We start from the raw sequence: 15093 nt of genomic DNA, 5'->3' as shown, positions 1-15093 counted from the left end.
GGGAACACTAAAAAACTGAATAGTAAAGCTACAGAGCTACGTAGAGATAATTATAGGTTACATAGAAATTATTTTTTACCCATTTCCACCAGGTATTGCTGGTGACCGGTGACCCTTACAATCCATTGTTGGGTTCTGTTCACATCTGCGTCGGAGGCTCCGCCAGGACTGGTAACAAACGCCGGACACAATACCACTGCATGCATCACTATTTTGTCCGATAAAATGACAAGCACCATGACGGGATCCCAGCGGATCATATTATAGTCAATGCGGTTCTCTGTCGTGTCCGATCCATCACTGCCGTCATTTTCATTGTTCTGCTCCTATGATACGGCAGAACGTAAGTTGACAGTAGAACACAGATGTGAACACAGCCTTATAGATTATTTTTTTTATAACCGTAAAATAATCTGATTTCTTTCGATGTCAGATTAAAGGAATTCTACTGGCTTTGGCGTTGTTTGACGAGCACTCTGGATCAGTCCCTTTTTTCACAACACTACAACAGGGCCACAGTACAAAAGTCGCAAAACCACATGTGTTATCCACAGTTTAGCTGCACCACAATCCAAATAGATTGGAAAAGGACTAATTCATCCAAAATTGTATACTTAGTCTAGTCTATAAAAAACAGATGCAAGTTACAACTATGAGACATAATGTCCTCTACAGATTGTATTCAGGACACTCGCTGATTAATAATATGAAATGTTAAATACTTTTGTGTCAAAAAAGACAAAAGTATAATAGGTATGATACCTTTATTGGCTAACCATAAGGCTATGTTCACACGGAGTATTTTGGGGGAGGAATATCTGCCTCAAAGCTCCAAACGGAATTTTGAGGCAGATATTCCTCCCCCAAAATACTCCGTGTGAATAGCAATGATCGCGCCGTTTTTCGCCCGCGGCCATTGAGCGCCGCGGGCAGAAAACACGCTTTCTCCTGCCTCCCATTGAAGTCAATGGGAGGTCGGAGGCGGAAGCGCCCGAAGATAGGGCATGTCGCTTCTTTTTCCCGCGAGGCAGTTTTACTGCTCGCGGGAAAAAGACGCCGACGCCTCCCATTGAAATCAATGGGAGGCGTTCTCGGGCCGTTTCTGCCGAGTTTTGCGACGCGGTTTCCGCGTCAAAAAACTCGGCAAAAGACCCCGTGTGAACATAGCCTAAAAGTTCTATATGCGGCTTTCAGAGCACAGAGGCCCCTTCTTCAGGCAGTTTACAAATGAATGACTTAGAAAAAAGCACAACATTTAGATGTTACACAAAGACAATTAGTACATGAGGTGATACATCATTAAGATAAGCCGGGGCAATAAAACTGAGGTTATAGGGGTGATGACTTAGGACTAAGTCATCACTAAGTCATCACCCCTATAACCTCAGTTTTATTGCCCCGGCTTATCTTAATGATGTATCACCTCATGTACTAATTGTCTTTGTGTAACATCTAAATGTTGTGCTTTTTTCTAAGTCATTCATTTGTAAACTGCCTGAAGAAGGGGCCTCTGTGCTCTGAAAGCCGCATATAGAACTTTTATGGTTAGCCAATAAAGGTATCATACCTATTATACTTTTATCTTTTTTGACACAAAAGTATTTAACATTTCATATTGTCTCTGGCTAACACGGTACTACACAATTTTTTGCTGATTAATAATGAAAGGTTTATAGCACCACCTAGTGGCTAAATACTAAACATACCCAATAGTCGACATTGTATAAATAGTGTTTTAAAATAATATTCAACAATTGTGTTTCTCTAAATTATAAGTTTAGATACACTGACCCAGCAGACCGTATCACACATGATCGATTAGATACATGGCTCAGCACACAGTATCACGCATGAGAGGCTTAGATACACCTGTTGAGCAGACAGTATCCCACATGATTGGCTTAGATACACCAGCTCAACAGCACAGTATCGCACATGATAGGCTTATATACATGGCTCAGCAGACAGCATCACACAATAGCTTAGATATACTGGCTCAGCATACAGTATCACACATGATAGGCTTAGATACAACAGCTCAGCATACAGTATCACACATGATAGGCTTAGATACAATAGCTCAGCATACAGTATCACGCATGATAGGCTTAGATACAATAGCTCAGCATACAGTAATACACACGATAGGCTTAGATACATGGCCCAGCAGACAGTATCACACATGATAGAATTAGAACCCTGGGTGAACAGATATTATCAAATATGATGGGCTTAGATACATCAGCTTATTACACATGATAGTGTCAGCAGACCGTACCACACATGATAGACTTAGATACATCGCTTCAACAGACCGTATCAAACATGATAGGCTTAGACCGACACTGGCTCAGCCGCACAGTATTGTACCTGATGGCTTAGATACATTGCTGTGGGAAAATCTGTCCTGGTCATAAAAGCATAAATATAGAAAAAAGGAAAAAAAAATTTCGCCGCAAATCTGAGCTCGGGGGTAAAACCAGTGGTGATGTTTTTATGAAAAAGACCATGGCGAATTTTCCATTCTTGATCCCTGTGATCTTGGGCAGAGGATAAAGGCACCCACCTCAGGCATCAAAAATAATAGATGGCTGTCAAGCCATAAAGGGTATGAATACTTACGCATCCAATTTTTATATTACTTCAGTAAATCATAATAAAAAATGAAGCAAATTTAGAATTAATCTTGATTAAATATATTCTACCGTTTTGTGTATACAGCTTTTATGCAGACCAATGAGCCTTTTTGCTTTGTTATGGGGGCATTGTGGCAGGCTGGAATGTGGGGCACTATGGTCAGCATTATTTTGGGAGAACTTTGGCAGTTATGCGGACACTGGCGGTCACTGTTATGGGGCTACTGTGGCTGTCACTGCTAGAAGGCACTGTGGCTATCACTTATGGGGCCCAATGACTGTCACGGTGAGAGGGCACTGTGGCTGTAACTGTTATGGGGGCATTGTGGCATCTGATACATTTTCTGCAGTGCATTCCACATACATGTTTCCCTGAGCATGCTCACTACTTTCAAAAAAGTTTAGGAATGTGAAATGTACCATGGCCCTATACTGCCCTCTAATGGTCATTGTGTAGAATGCTATACAAGCAGCAGGTAATTAGCTTTCATATGTCTTCATTTTGTTAAAGGGGATCTCCAGAACTACAAAAATAAAGTTCAATCACCTAAGCACAAGATTTCCAGGCTACCATCACACATCCAGCAACCAGTCTTATGGATGTAATTATTTTCTATGGTGAGCTGCCATCATTAAAAGGAACCTAAATGGAGGGCCTGAAGTAGGGGGATGCATGACTTTTTTATTTCTTAGATGTTCTTTGAATCCCTGTGTCATGCTCCGCCCCTTCTGGCCCTGCATTAGGAATAACACAGCGTATCAGTCTTTCCTGGAGGGATTATAGAAAGTCTTACAGGTCACTGCCAAGGTCAGAAGAGTAGTAGGAATGGCCGGTAATTAATGATAAGCAATCATCTCGCAGTTTATTGGCTCACGTTACAGATTTAAATATTTTATTAAAATACAATACATATGGAAAAAAAAGCCTTTTGCAAAAACGGCAAAAAAAACTCTTCTGTACGCCATTTTTGTCGCAGACCGATGATACATTGTTGCAATAATTACCAAGCCGCCCTCCTTGATTTAGAAGAAAATCAAGATTATTATTATCTGAATGTATCTGGAAAAAAAAATGGCGCAATGTGTTGATAAATGTGGCGCACGTCTCCAGCATTATACCGAAAATCGCCAATTTTCCAGTCGTAAAAGACTCCACACGTTGTATCCTATCAAACACAAGCGCAGCAAGAGCAGCAAAACCAGTTTTTACAGCAAATCCTTCTGGGAAACCGCGGCTCAGAAACAGACTCTTGGCAGTTGCCTGTGGGCTGACGACTGACGGGCACGTTCTTTGCAAATACTTTGAGTTCAGAGTCTGTATCTAAAGTCTTGCTTGCTGTGCGAGGGCTATCCTTTTCAGACTTGACCGCTAGAAAAGCAGCAAGGTCCAGGTCCAGCATGGCCACCCCTCCCCGTGGCGTTGGAGTGTTCTGGCGGCACTGCGGACATGGAATCCATCTTTGCTCGTTACTCACTGAGTCGAGCTTCCTGATACAAGCCTGGCAGAAGGTGTGGCCGCAGTACAGCCTTCTGGGAAGCCGATTGGACAGATTATAACTGGAAAAGCAGATGATGCAGTCGATTTTACGGCTGTTTCTTTCTCCCTCGTCGGCCACCACATTTCCGATGACTCCTGAATCTGTTTTAGCAGCACATTCGGGGTTGTTGTTACTGTGATACATGCTCGACCTGGAAACAGAAGAGAGAAAATTACCAGATAAGATAATAATATTTAGGGACAAACATGAAATAAAACGGCTTCTGATAATACAGAAATTCTCTCAGTTCAGCACCGAACTATATGATAAAAAAGGAATCTCACAATTTGACAATATTTTAGTTCTCCTAATGGCCACCAGATGTCAGCACATCAGACAACACTAGTGAAGAGAAAATCTCGTTTTACAGTCTGCTGTGATGCCTCATTAGGAATATTAGTAAGGGAATAATACAGTTGGCTAAAATGTCGGACAATTGTGACAGAACATCATGGATAAGGGAATTTATATATGTCTTACATCTAGTGATTTATTCCAAATGAGAACTGTAGTCTGATCAGTCACTATTTACAATGTATATATCCCATCAAATTGTCCTATGAGGAAAACACAACTCCCCTCTTAAATTATAAACTTCGTTGTCAATCAATTATAATTAATTATATCAGAATACCCATTTCTTACAAAACACACACACAGTCATATATGGCTTATCAGAGGTGGACTAGGACTTCTCAGGGCAGCTCTGAGATTAGTGATGTCATCTTGACTGGCCTAGTGATGTCACTTGACGCGCTTAACAGGTGGGAGTCCACCACTGTGCTCCATGTCTCCATTGTATACCCCCCTATCCCAAACTAGTCTCCCTCTACAATTATTTGTGCAGCAGGGCAGGGCAGGTTAACAGAAGCTCTTAGTGGCCTGTTAGAGGACTATGACCTACACGAGTTGTCTCTTCCCCCAAGTGGCCCCTTTGTCCTTTATCTACAGCTACAGTAATGCTACCGAACTCAGAAGGTGGGGGTCTTGGTGACCGAAAATATGAGCTGCCGGCTAAGTAGGGGCATGGGGAGGGTGTGTTTTTTTTTTTTTTTACAGTCGACACCATAAGAGGGAGCCATTTTGATGTTGTTAAAGGGTGCCCCTCTTTTTGTATACATCCATGGTGAGAGTCCTTTATATCCCCTTCTTTCCCAATAATCGTGATTCCATCCAGTGCATGGTCAACATAACTGTTGGCATCACCACTGTCCGGTTATAACAATATATTGCACAGCGAATCATGTGTTTATATAAATATACTTCAGCTCTTATAATTGTTGTCTTACCTTGGACTGCAGACACCTGCTTAAGAAATACATGACCTCCAAAAACTGCACGAGATGGGTCTAATTGGTCCCACCAAGAAAGATGAACATCCAAAAATGTGTTGTGAAGAGGAAGACCTTCTGAAGAAACCATAAGAACATCATCTGGTCAATGTTGGTATTTACATATTAATCTGTAAATCTGTGAATATTAGACCCAGGTTCCAAGAATATGAAGATGTTGCGCTTCCCATAAGGTCCATATTATGTAAGGTGCCGGCTGCTCTTCTGCTGCCTGTATCACTCGTGTAATTATGTCCGGCTCAGGTTACGGGTGTCAGTCAGCTAGTGTATCACACCATGGACAGAGAAATCCTGCCTTACAGAGGGCTCAGCCTGACAAAAGCCTCAGAAACCCAATATACATCTCCGCCTCTCAAGACTCATTATTAACTCTTCCTACTCCTTCAGCAGAAGAACAAGGCTGTGACTGAACACAGACAATTTAGGTTTAGGTGATCATATCCGCTAACTACCCTCCTCATGTCCCAGATTACTCTCTCATTGGTCCGAAAATGTCCCTATCTCCATATATATTGTAGTGTCTCGTGCAGTTATGTCCCAGGTTTCAGCTATAGAGATTTCTATTGTAGCCCAAGTAGGAGGAGAAGTTAGCTACTTCCTCCCTTACTGATGTCACAATTTAACTACACTTTCAAGATTTAATCACATGGCCGTGTTCAGTCCGTGAGATATGGACCGTATGTCGGATGCGTTTTCCGGACCGAACACAGTTCAGGGAGACGTACATCTAGCATCATAGTTATGTTTGATGCTAGGTGTACCTGCCTCCCCTCGAGAATACGGTCCTTTACTGTAATCCTGTTTTAAATAGGGGACGGTGCACATGCGGCCGCTCTGTTCCGCAGTGACCCCTAGGGTGCGCTCGCGAGCTCAGTCCAGCCTTAAGGAGCCAGAGCGCACACATGTGTGAGATTGAGCTGATTGCTCCCAGATCACCCTGGACTATAAGAAGGGCTCTGACCCTCCCTGCATTGCCTGAGCGTTGTTGTCGTTACCTAAGTTTGTCTTTGCAAAAGGTCCCCTAAGTGTCTCCAGTTCCCAGTGTTCCCCGTTCCTGCTACCTGTATCCCCTGTTATCCTGGTCCAAGTGCCGAATTCAGTTAGAGTCGTGCTGCGCTGAGTACCTCGCCTGTCCTGCTTCACCAATCCTGGTGCCTGCCTGCTGCCTAGTCCCATCCGAGCCTGTCTCGCTACTGTCTGAAGCTACCACAGGTACACCTATACGAACTATAGACTGTGATCTGTGTCCTGTTGGACAGCTGCCATACCGTTAAGGCGGTACGGCCCAGTGGGTCCACGCACCCTTCGTGACATGTGGCCAGTCCGGGTGAATAGGGTCTAATAGTCATAGACACAAGTACTTTTTCTCATGAATATTTAGACGTTTCATACAATTACATCTCTATACAGGTCTCATAGTTGTAGGGGTGCAGAGGTAGCAGTTGCACCCAGACTCTGGTGCCTGAGGGGGCCAAAAGGCAATCCGTATTATAATTGGTACATGGTAGGTGGGGGCCCTGTTTCAGATTGTGCGTTGGGGCTCAGGACTGACTCCATAAAACAGGGACTTGATATAGTAGTCCTAGTTGCATGGTGATGTCTGTCACTGGCAATCCCTTTGTCATCTTTGCCACTGCTGCATAAGCAACATTCTACTTCACCTTAAAACAGATCTAGTATAAGACAATTCTAGCAGTCCCTATTGTGCATATTAAAAAAATTAAAACCGTTTTTTAATATCTTACTCCCATGCTGAGAGATGACCACCTAAAGTTACAGGCCCAAAGCCGAAGGCTGCACTACTTATAGATTCTGATGACCTAATTTCAGCTGCAGTGTTGTCATGTGGACCTTATGTGGATCCAGAAAAACAACTACATCAGGGGTCAGCAACCTTTACCATTCCAAGTGTGAAACTACAATTCCCAGCATGCCCTGACAGCCTTTGGGTGGAATAGTGAAGTCTTTGGCTGTCAGGGCATGCTGGGAGTTGTAGTTTCCCAACAGCTGGAGTGCTGAAGGTTGCTGACCCCTGATCTTCATCTATGTACACACATAACAGCGAGTATTCAAGCTAGGTAGGATGTAGATGTTGACATATTTGGCCTCTATGACAACAGAAATTTAGAAGGGGACATGTTGTCATGAGAATCTCTCAGTAGTGCAGCCTCAGGCTTTTGGCCTGTAACTTTAATTGATTATATCTCAATGTAGAAGTAATATATTAAGAAGCGGTTTTCACATTTGTAACGTACGTTGTTCAGACACCTTGCCCGCTACCATTTGATAATCCAGGACATTTATTATTCTTGCACCTGTCAAATCCTTTTCATGCCGAATTAAAGCAATTTTAGTGTATTTAACTGTAGGGTCGCCAAAATGAAGCCTACAATTTAAGCTACAGATCATTGAGATTCAGTAGATGATCAACATTAGTTTAACCGAAAATCCTGCAGATTTATCAAAGATTTCTAGTGATTAGAGCTTTTTGGAAACTCCGAGCAGAAAAACTTCTCGTATTATTATAATCTATTACATTATATAACCGCGCTGCGCACACGTTGCCGGCTGGATTATGCCACTGAACGGATTCATGTGTTATAGGGAATAACAGGATATTATACTGATTTTTAACCCTTTCATGACCAGAACTAGCCCCTTAGCACTACATTTATTGACCAGTATCTATAAATGCTGTTGGAGAAACAGCCGGATAAGAGTGAGGTAGGGTAGCTCTGAGTGATAACATAGTTTAATTGCTCAAGGTTTAGTTTGGGATGATGCACTACAACTCCTATGATGCAATATAAAAAAACATATAATAAAAAATTACTTTCACGTGGAGGGACAATGGCAGCATTGTTTAAAAGAGAGGTATCGCAGAGATGTCAACCTGGAGAGCTGCCTGTAAGGTAACACAATCACAGCATGATTTGCGGGCCATTGCGTGTGTGGGTGTGGCTTATCTGTAGTGGGTGTGGTGTGGCATTTTAGGGCATTGCCCAAATACAAAACCAAATTATTACCGACATGCAGTGCTGAAATAATAGTGCTACCCAAAGCTCAAATAATTCCATATTACAGTACTAAAGTAATACCGAAACAGAGCTGAAATCACAGTGCAACACAATGCTCAAATAGTAGCACATGCTGACATACAGTGCTGGAATAATACTTAAAGGGGTATTCCCATCTTAGACATTTATGCAATATTCACAGGATATGCCATAAATGTCTGATAGATGTGGGTCCACCCTCTGGGACTAACCTATCTCCAGAACGGGGCCCCCTGACCCCCGTCCTATCTTCTATCGCTGGGCTCCAGCCACTGACTAACGGGGTGGCCGGGTTTTCTGGAAACATAGAAGTAAATGGAAGTACCGGAAACAGTGCTGTGCTTTTTTGGGGGGGAAATCCCAGCTGCTGAGCATATCAGTGCCCGGAGCCCAGCAGCAGTAGGAAAAGAGTCATGGAGCGCTGCTCTTGAGCTAGGTATTGAACCCATTTATGGCACCCCTTTAATTAATTATACCATACAGTGGCCAAATAACAGTACTATAATGGACATAAATAATACTGCCTTATACGCACTTAATGATATAATATAAAATGATATGATATAAAACATCATAGTATGCCATATAAACATGTACACACACACACACACACACACACACACACACACACACACACACTAAGGCTAAGTTCACACTGCTGTTAGTATACTTTTACCTCTCTTTCGTCAGAGGAAGGGGGGATTGAAACATTAAACGGAAAGCATTGGTTTAGTTAGAATAACCATTGAAATCAATGGTAATCCTTTATTTCAGTTGCTTTCCGTTGTCTCAGTTCGCTAGGTTTCCATTATTTTTGACGGAAGCAAAAGTGCAGTCTGCAGAACTTTTGCTTCTGTAAAAAAAAAATGGACACCTAGCGAAGGTAAATTTTATAACATAACCAGAAGTCTGAGCTATATAAAATATAACAAATAGTATAGGCAAAATACGGTGGTGCTGCACAGGGCAACCAATTGGATTCTACATTTTTCCTTTAAAAGTGAATGTTAAAATTTTTTTATACTTTTGAATACCATCTGACATTTTGTATAATAGCCTTTTTGCATTTTTTTCTTTTCGCCACCCGCATAGAGCATTGCCTCTTCATTGTGTATGTGTGTGTGTATATATATATATATATATATATATATATATATATATATATATAATATATATTCAGTGGTATAAAAAGTTTACACACCCCTGTTAAAATGCCAGGTTTTTGTCATGTCAAAAAATCAGTCCAAGATTACTAATTTCAGAACCTTTTCCATCTTTAATGTGACCCATAATCTGTACAATTCCGTATATGTAAATAATTAATTAATTATTCCCTGATCACCCTGAACTATAAAAAGGGTCCTGCCCTCCTGATCCTTGCCTGAGTGTTGTTAGTTTTTGCAAATGGTTCCTTGGTGTTATCCTGTTCCCGTTGTTTCCCGTGCCCGGATACCAGTATCCTGTATCCCGTGCTGTGTTATTGTTCCTGAGCCTGTTTAGTGATCGGAGTCGTGTCCGGCTACACCTGTAGTCATCCGCTACGTCTGGCGCAACATACTGCACCCGTTGTCAACCTGCTGCATCTTCTACCATCCGTGCCAAAGTCCCTGCCACCATCTGGACTATTTCAGGTACCCTTGTGCTACGAAGTTGTATAGATTCTTGCATAGACTGTGACTTGCCCAGCTGCCTCTCTGCTACAGCGGAGCGGCCTAGTGGGTCCACATACCCCGGGATCGTGACAGTACGCTGAGGACATGAAACCCGCTGGCCAGCCCAAGACCGCAGTTTAAAAGATACAGACGGAGATGCATGACCTACGGACACGTCAGGATCAACTCCTTGAGGCTGTAAATTCCATCATGGCCTGTCTGGATCAACTCTTTGTTCTACCTCCGGTTCCTCCTCCAGAGGCTGCTGCCGCTCCACTGCCGGTTGCTCCTCCTGTTTGTTCCGGATCCACAGTTTCACTGCCTCTTCCTCCTCGCTATGAGGGTGATCCCAGAGCCTGTAGAAAGTTCATCAACCAATGCACAGTTCATTTTAGGCTACGAGCGCATCTTTTCCCCTCTGAGAACGCCAAAGTAGTGTTTATCATCTCCCTCCTCGCTGGCAAGGCCCTCGCATGGGCGAATCCCATCTTGGAACAACAAGGACCTGTATCCTCGGACCTAGCCTTGTTCCTGCAGTCTTTCCATGCCGTGTTCGAGGAGCCGGGCCGAGCATCTTCTGCCGCAGCCACTCTGCTAACCCTCAAGCAAGATGGTTCCACAGTAGGAGAGTATGCTATCTCCTTCTATACCCTGGCAGCAGACTTGGCATGGACCAATGAGGCATTGGTGGCGACCTTTTGGCAGGGATTGTCCTCACACATCAAGGACGAGCTTGCAGCCCGCGACCTTCCTTCTACCTTCGATGCCCTCATCCTGTTGGCCACTCGGATTGACATGAGGATCTGGGAGCGCACTCTGGAGGTTCGACAGGAGAGCCGGTGTTACAGACCAACACCCTCGACCCAGAGACAACTATTGCCTTCCCCTAGTGTGCTACCTGAAGAACCTATGCAGGTAGACAGAGTCCGGTTGTCCGAAGAAGAGAAACAGCGCAGACGCTCTTCTGGATTATGTCTGTATTGTCGCCTTAAGGGTCATTTTGTGCGCCAATGCACACAGAAACTGAAAAAACTCCAGCACCTAGGGTTGGTTGGAGAGGCAACTGTAGGTGGGACGTCTCCAAACGTCAAAACCTCTTCCAAACTATCGATACCTGTGGCCATCATCTCCGGAGAGACATCACATTCCTCCTCTGCCTATCTTGACCCTGGAGCAGCTGCAAATTTCATCTAGCAGGATCTAGTGAACCGCTTACATCTACCCACAGTTCTTCTGGAGAGACCTCTGGCTGTTGCTTCTGTGAATGGTCTACCATTGCCCGATCCAATTGTGTTCATCATGGAACCATTGACACTACAAGTCGGAGCTCTTCACTTTGAACAGATCGCCTTCCTTGTATTACCTAAAGCTATCAACCCTATTCTGCTGGGCCTGCCATGGCTTCGCCTACACACTCTGGTTCTCGACTGGAGTTTCGGAGAAGTTCTCCAATGGGGTCCCAAATGCCATAGCCATTGCCTATCACAGGTTCGCCCTGTTTTGCCCCACTACCTCAGTCACTCTCCGATCTACCATCTCATTACACTAGTTTAGCGGACGTTTTCAGTAAAAGGGAAGCAGAGACTCTTCAATCTCATCGCATCTACGACTGCCCGCGGTTAAGGGAGAACCGCCTACACGCTAAAATTGAGACGTGTGTGTTCGAGAGAAGCTCTCTGCCCTTCCTGGGCTACATCGTGTCCGACCGTGGCCTCAAAATGGACCCAGAGAAGGTGAGATCCGTCTTGGAGTGGCCACGTCCACAGGGCCTTTGGCCCATACAAAGATTTCTGTGATTCACAAACTTCTATCGGCAGTTTATCCCGGACTTCTCATCTCTGGCTGCCACAATCTCGGCCCTCACTAAGAAGGGGGCGAACGCCAAGGTTTGGCCTCCAGAGGCAGAATCGGTATTTACTATGCTCAAGAGCGCTTTCACCTCAGCATCTGTTCTTCACCATGATGCTTCTCGGCAGTTCCTTCTGGAAGTGGACGCATCTTCCGTTGGTGCTGGAGCACTACTAGGTCAAAAGAACTCTAAGGGCAAGATGGTGGCTTGTGGCTTCTTCTCTAAATTGTTCTCTCCGGCAGAGCGCAACTATTCCATCAGGGATCGGAAGTTGCTGGCCGTCAATTTGGCATTAGAGGAATGGAGACACTTGCTGGAAGGCGCGGCCCAACCTATTCTCATTTATATGGATCATAAGAACCTTATGTACTTACAGTCAGCACAACAACTAAATCCTCACCAAGCCAGGTGGTCGTTCTTCGCTAGATTTCAATTCCTGCTTCACTTACGTCCTGCTGATAAGAATGTGAGGGCTGACGCCCTGTCTCGATCATTTGAGATTAATGACTCCAATATATTATAGACCTGTCTAGGATTATTGTCGCTAGCCCGTTGCAAATTAGAGACATTCCTCCTGGACTTTTGTCCGCCTTACGGACAGGAGGAGAATTCACCGCTGGGGACACAGCTCTAAATTGGCGGGGCACTCTGGTGTTCGAAAGACTCAGGACTTCATAGCCCGTCAGTATTGGTGGCCCACGCTATCTAAGGATGTTATGGACTATGTCTCTTCATGTACGAACTGTGCCTCGAACAAGTCTTCTCGCTCCAAGCCTGCTGGTCTGCTCCTTCCCCTGCCCGTTCCTGATGCCCCTTGGCAGCATATAGCTGTGGACTTTATCAATGACCTTCCCTCCTCGGCTGGATGTACTACAATCTGGGTAGTGGTGGATCGTTTCTCCAAGATGGCACATTTTATTCCACTGACTGGCCTCCCGTCTGCTCCTCGCCTGGCAAGCCTGTTTATTTCACACATCATCTGGCTACACGGACTCCCTCTACATATTGTCTCAGACCAGGGGGGGGGGAGTTTACATCCAAGTTCTGGAGAGCCCTGTGCAACCTGCTGGACGTTAAACTTGACTTTTCTTCTGCCTATCGCCCTCAGTCCAATGGTCAAGTGGAGAGGACCAACCAAATTTTGGAGAATTATCTTCGCCACTTTGTTTCTGCCCAACACGACAATTGGGAGCAACTCCATCCTTGGGCGGAATTCTCATTCAACAACCACACAAGTGAGTTTGCCGCCTCATCTCCCTTCTACATTGTATACAGCCCGCATCCTCGAGTTCCTCTTCCTATGCCAGCCAAAGTACCGGCAGCTAACTCTTCATTTGGATCTTTTGTTTACATCTGGCAGCAAACTAAGGCTGCGATTCTCCAAGCAGTGGACCGCATATAAAAGAAGGAAAATTCCCCCTGAGTTCTCTCCTGGAGTCAAGGTCTAGCTGTCCTCGAGAAACATTCGACTCAAGATGCCTTCTCACAAGTTTGCTTTTAAGTTCCTCGGTCCTTTCGAGGTCCTACAGCGGATCAACCCAATATCCTATAAACTTTGGTTGCCTCCTACTCAGAAGATTCCCAACTCGTTCCATGTGTTCCTCATTAAACCCATGGTCCTGAACCGCAACAGTAAGGCTGGGTTCACACGAGCACATTAACGTCCGTAATGGACGGACGTATTTCGTCCGGAAGTCCCGGACCGAACTCAGTGCAGGGAGCCGGGCTCCTAGCATCGTAGTTATGTACGACGCTAGGAGTCCCTGCCTCTCCGTGGAACTACTGTCCCGTACTGAAAACATGATTACAGTATGGGACAGTTGTCCTGCAGAGAGGCAGGGACTCCTAGCATCATACATAACTACGATGCTAGGAGCCCTGCTCCCTGCACTGAGTTCGGTCCGGGACTTCCGGCCGAAATACGTCCGTCCATTACGGACGTTAATGTGCTCGTGTGAGCCCAGCCTAAAGGTCCTAGGTCTGCAGTTGCTCCCAGTGGTTCTTCTTAGGTATTGGAGGTGAAGGAGATTCTGTATCGCAAGAGGGTAGGAGGAAGGACTTTCTATTTGGTGGACTGGAGAGGGTTTGGTCCTGAGGAGAGATCCTGGGAGCCAGAGGAGAACCCCAATGCCCCTACCCTCATTAAAAAATTCCTCTCTCGCTGTAGACCCAAGAAAAGGGCATAAGGGGGGGGGGCACTGTTATGGCCGCGGTCACGGACCGCGACCTTCACTTACCTGCCTCCCGCAGATCTTCCTCTTCCTGCCAGCGTCTTTGTCCTCAGAGACGTCGGCACATGCGCCTGCTCTGCCCCGTAGTGATCACTAGAGGGCGCGCTTGCCTTAGCGTTGTTAGTTAAAGAGGCTCTGTCACCAGATTATAAGTGCCCTATGTCCTACATAATCTGATCGGCGCTGTAATGTAGATAACAACAGTGGTTTTTATTTTGAAAAACGATCATTTTTGAGCAAGTTATGAGCAATTTTAGATTTAGTTTCTTAATGCCCAACTGGGCGTGTTTTTACTTTTGACCAAGTGGGTGTTGTAAAGAAGTGTATGAGGCTGACCAATCAGTGACCAATCAGTGACATACACTTCTCATTGTTCCAGCTTCTTTCACTGCACAATCTCACTGTGCTGTGGATCATGCTGGGCTGGAACAATGAGAAGTGTATGTCACTGATTGGTCACTGATTGGTCAGCCTCATACACTTCTTTACAACACCCACTTGGTCAAAAGTAAAAACACGCCCAGTTGGGCATTAAGAAACTAAATCTAAAATTGCTCATAACTTGCTCAAAAATGATCGTTTTTCAAAATAAAAACCACTGTTGTTATCTACATTACAGCGCCGATCAGATTATGTAGGAGATAGGCCACTTATAATGTGGTGACAGAGCCTCTTTAATACCATGTTAGTCTTAGCAAATGGTCCCTTAGTGTTATTCTGTTCCCGTTGTTTCTTGTGCCCTGATACCTGTATCCTGTGCTGTGTTATTGTTCCTGAGC

General features: G+C 44.6%; 1 protein-coding gene across 3 annotated transcripts in view; it reads right to left on the bottom strand.

Moving 5' to 3' along the window:
* Window positions 1-3559: 3559 nt before the first annotated feature.
* Window positions 3560-15093, bottom strand: part of RNF224 (ring finger protein 224) — a 145977-nt gene continuing 134443 nt past the window's right edge. For all 3 annotated transcript variants that reach the window (XM_075834855.1, XM_075834857.1, XM_075834856.1), the window contains one exon: window positions 3560-4325. In XM_075834855.1, coding sequence (XP_075690970.1) covers window positions 3806-4318 — 513 coding nt within the window. In that variant the 5' untranslated portion in view covers window positions 4319-4325 and the 3' untranslated portion in view covers window positions 3560-3805. The remainder of the gene's footprint in view (window positions 4326-15093) is intronic.

The sequence above is a fragment of the Rhinoderma darwinii genome, chromosome 8 (assembly GCF_050947455.1).
Source record: "Rhinoderma darwinii isolate aRhiDar2 chromosome 8, aRhiDar2.hap1, whole genome shotgun sequence".
Taxonomy (NCBI): Eukaryota; Metazoa; Chordata; class Amphibia; order Anura; family Rhinodermatidae; genus Rhinoderma; species Rhinoderma darwinii.
This window is presented reverse-complemented; position numbering and strand designations above follow the sequence as displayed.